Source organism: Macadamia integrifolia, chromosome 6 (assembly GCF_013358625.1).
Source record: "Macadamia integrifolia cultivar HAES 741 chromosome 6, SCU_Mint_v3, whole genome shotgun sequence".
Lineage (NCBI taxonomy): Eukaryota > Viridiplantae > Streptophyta > Magnoliopsida > Proteales > Proteaceae > Macadamia > Macadamia integrifolia.
In genome coordinates, this window is record NC_056562.1 from 38,084,139 (window position 1) to 38,088,668 (window position 4,530).

The 4,530-nt window shown below is 38.7% G+C and overlaps 1 protein-coding gene across 1 annotated transcript; it reads left to right on the forward strand.

Annotated features, from left to right (window-relative positions):
• Positions 1–1,786: 1,786 nt before the first annotated feature.
• LOC122081138 (EPIDERMAL PATTERNING FACTOR-like protein 6) lies at positions 1,787–4,110 on the forward strand. The gene is made up of 3 exons (XM_042648126.1): positions 1,787–2,461; positions 2,619–2,668; positions 3,601–4,110. Exons 1-3 carry the CDS (start codon positions 2,338–2,340, stop codon positions 3,841–3,843), a joined length of 417 nt encoding a protein of 138 aa, XP_042504060.1. The 5' UTR covers positions 1,787–2,337; the 3' UTR covers positions 3,844–4,110.
• Positions 4,111–4,530: the final 420 nt, after the last annotated feature.

Below are 4,530 nucleotides of genomic sequence, written 5' to 3' on the forward strand. Positions count from 1 at the left end.
AATGTGAAACAGATGTTGGCTTCCCCGACAACGGTTTCGGGATGCCCCAGTTCGCCCGCAATTTCCAGTAACCAATACGTCTTTCTCTTACCCTTCCCCAGTTATTTGTTTCCAGACTTGACAGGTTTACCCCTCCATTTCCTTGGAACCAGTGTTCCTCCAATACCCCCCACTCTTCTCTCTCTCTCTCTCTCTCTATCAAAATTTCTACGGAAGATGTTGCACAAAGGAATCCACTATTGCAGCTTTGTCAGTCGATTCAGTTCTAGCATCCAGAAAGGTAAACCTAGCCATGGAAAAGTACCCAAAGTAGTGAATTAAGTTGTAATATCTTATTCTTTATGGTCTTTTATTTTATATATATATATATTTTTTTTTTTATATATCTATAGGAAATGATAGAATTTTATCTCAAAAATAGAATTACGACTTATTTTTCATCAATTTTGATTATAATAAGATTTTTTTTTTATATTAGATGAAACAGTTGATACCGATATATGTTTTTACTTTTTATTATATCAAAAATACTACTTTGTACATAATTGAGTCCCTAAGATGGAGAAGCCGACAAACATCTCACATTAGAAGTCACATTCAATGATCACCAAAACTTATGGATTAAGAGAATCTCTCTTTATTAAGGATAGGAAAAAACCTAAACCCAACAAAAAAAGGTTAGTGCTTTAAATGTGAATACAATTGCCTAGAAAGTCATAGAAAATGTCAATATATTTGATCATAATAAAGGGAAAAAGAATGCCACCTGTGCATACCAACTAGAGGCTAATGGGAAGGAGCATGGAGCATGGAGCATGGAGCATCTTCAAAGCATGATAGGATAGGGGTAGCATGGTTTTTTCGTGCCTTGTTGTGTCTGAGTTTGGGAAAACGCAAGCGGATAACTTTCTTTCTCACGATAATAAAATAATATTCTTCTAATTATTTTGAAACTTTAAATACACAGTTGATCATTTCTTGTACTTGTGTTTCAGGCTGAATCTTTAGTTTGATCAGTGGAGGAATGAATGCTGGATTCAATCCTAAGTTAGACATACACCATCACAGAGGCTTTTACCAATGCAACATGCTGCCACACACTTCCTGACCATAAGTTTAAAATGAGGGATTTGGGCTGGACACTGTATTAAATGTATCATCTCTGCATAAATTGCCTACAATAGTGCAATTGTGACATTGTGTATTGGAGACAATCTCTCTCTCTCTCTCTATATATATATATATATATTTATTGATGAATAATATAAGTAAATGGGATCACTAAAACAAGGGGAAAATGTATTACCAGGGTTTTGCAGTACCAATGGAAAGCTACCCACTTGCCATCTTCCCTGCTCCCAAGAGCCCAAGACCGTACCTGGCCTACCCCTTCTTTGTTTCTTTGTAATTAGGAGAAAGGACATAAGGAAAGATTGATTATTTTATAATTTCTCTTTTTTCCCAAAACTAACCTTCCCCAATCTTACACCTGTTCACCATTCACCAAACTGATTATAGCTGTCGTTCTGTTCCAAATTTTTGTAGATCTGAGGCCCCTGACTTGGCGGGTAGCATCATAATGATCCATTTTGATATAAATAAGGCTCAAAACTAGGTAAAGTTATTTCCAAACTTTGCTTCCTATAATTCGCAACTGGCCTGTTTAGGGAAACTAAGGGTAGAAGAGTCACTTTAAGAAAGCTGATAATAAATATCTTGAAAGAGTAAAAGAACGACAAATATACTTTGTTTGCTTTCTTTAGAAAACAGAAGAGTATGTGTTTTCTGGTGTTGTTCCAAGTTTGAATGGAGGGTCTGTTGGGTCTGCCTCTACTACTAGTCATCTACTAATACTATTCCAAGTTCCAACTCCATAGTCTCAACTCTCCTCTCTTGGAGAGATGGGTTGTGGGTCTCTGAGAAACAAATATTAAATTTTGTGTTATCTGCTTTTTATGCTAATCACTAACATCTGAGGTTCTCTCTCTCTCAGTGGTCGAGCTGTTTGATCTGCTTTGTCTATTAGGCGAATTCACCAACAAAAGTTGTTGCTTTGTGGGTGTTTATGTGTTCGTCTCAGAGAGAGAGAGAGAGAGAATGGGAAGATAAAAGGCGAGTTTTTTTTTCAGGAAGTACTGAGTTGAAAGGGGATGGTTTATACTGACAAACAGCAAAAGAAGGGGCCATGATTCTCCTGTGGGGCTCAAACTGTAGATCTCGAGAAGGCCACAGAAGAGATAGATAGAGAGAGTAGGGGGACATTTAGGCAGGGAAACACAGAGAGAGAGAGAGTGGGAGATAAATAAGTGGGTTTGCTTGAGTTTCAGGTATTTCTTCATGGATTTGAAGAGAATCTTAGAGAAGTTCATGTCCAGAAAGCTTCTTTTCTACTTAGCTTCACTCTGTTTCTTCTCTGTTTGCGCTCTGGTCAGCACCAACGCCAGCAAGTCTCTCTGTTTAGGTAAGTGATTAATACTCATCTCATTTTTCCATTAAGTTTAGTAGATTTTAACAACTTTGAAGAAATCTGGAAGCATCCACCACTCATTGCTGCTAAATTTAGCAGCTTTTTCCCTTGAAACCTCTGCTTATCACTCTAATAACTGTATTAATTGCAGATATCACTAATGGAACTCAATTGGGTAGAGCAGCCAAACATAATTCTCAGGTGTGCTTACTTACTCTTCATCTCTCCTACTGCTCCAATTATTTTCTAATCTCATCATCTCTTCAAACCGAAAGTTCATTCTCACTTCTCAATTCTCACGCCAAGCCTTCTGAGAGCCCCGGATTAGAGAACATGGGAAAATGAGTAATTATTACTAAGATGCCTTTTCTGGGCCCTTTATTGGTTTACCCATATGGAGGCTTCTTACTTCTTCGGTTGCTCCAAGGAAATGAGTGAGAGAGAGAGATTGATTTTGGCTAAACTCCGCCGAGCTTAGCCGAAATAACTGTGCATTTGATCTTGAAGCCGTCAGATTCAAGGAAAAAAGTGTCAACGTCATATCTAATGGCTCAGAATTCAGATCAAGCATTAGACGAAATCATCTTTTTTTTTGGGGGGGGGGGGTGTGGGGTGGAGTTGGGTTTTCTATTTTTTCAAAATTTGGGTATCGGTAACATGCGCAGATAGGTTCAGCGTCTTAACTGGAACACCGTTCTGAGCAGTAAGGAAGCCACTCCCGTGAACTTCTGGAATCTGCCTACGTTCTGTAGCCATATATGAAATATTCTCTACAGTCCCTAGAGCACAGTAGCGATGTCCCTACGGTTGCCTTCTCGTGAGGGTGTGTTGCTTCGTACGCTGACCAGAAAGACCTTCAGGCTTCAGGTGCCTTGTCCCTTCTCATGATTGGTGCAGCAGGGTCCAAGGAAGGAAAGGGGATTGTATAAGGGTGTCAATTGATCGGTTCAGTCTGATTTTGGTCGAGTTGGATCAATTTTATTTCGTGAAATCCAGTCCAAAGTTGAACCAGAGAGGGTTTGGCTCAGTTGGTCGACCGGTTTGGCTAGAATTTGACCCCCTAGGCTTGAGATATCTTTTGTGTATCCTTAAAAAAAATTCTTATTAAATGTTTAAGTGAAAATGCCAAACAGGAATTTGGTAGCAGAATAGCTGTGAAAGAAGGTGAAGGCAAATGGGAACGCTCTATGATCAGCTTTACAAGGAGATACCTGAGAGTTGTTGGATCGTCGCCGCCACGATGTATGTCGAAATGCGGCAAATGTACACCATGTAAGCCGGTTCATGTGCCGGTTCCACCGGGAACACCAGTGACGACAGAGTATTATCCAGAAGCTTGGAGGTGCAAATGTGGGAACAAATTGTTCATGCCTTAGAGACCTAACGTCTTGATCCAAAATTTGAATTTGTGACATCGCCAAATTGGATGCTCTGCTTTTGTTTATATGTAATAGATTGCAAGAAAATTACTGCCTACCTATGTGGTCTTGTCTTGGACTACAATCTTCATGTATGGGTTTGTAGAAGTTATATTGACTATGCAAGAGATGAAAGATTCTTGTGTTAGTGATGTTGAGAATGTACAACTTCCAGTTTATATATTTAAGAAAGAAAAGATGATATATGATGAGTAAGTTTCTTGATGAGCAAGCCTCAGCAGCCATAGTTATAGTATTTTTCTTCATTTCTAATTAAATTTAGGGGGAGGTTTCTTATAACAAGTGATATAGGAGAACACATCAATGAGGGTAACAAAATGATATGGTGAATGATGACCCACTCCTAGAGCACTTATGTCATATGGAAACTCATGTTTGGAAACAATCCCTAAGATTTTGATATCCAATTAGAAATAATAAGAATCCAAGTCCAAGTTGGTTGGTGATCCTAGTGATAGAAGACTGCCTAGCTTGTTTCAGAGAGCACTTGTTGGGTTAAAGATTTGTTTGTTGTTAAATGTTACAGTCTAAATGCTGAACTATTGATATTGCCGCAAAAGCCGATGAATGGTTTTCTATTTCCTAGTAAACCGAAGAGAGGCATATGAAAGTAGGCCCAACCCA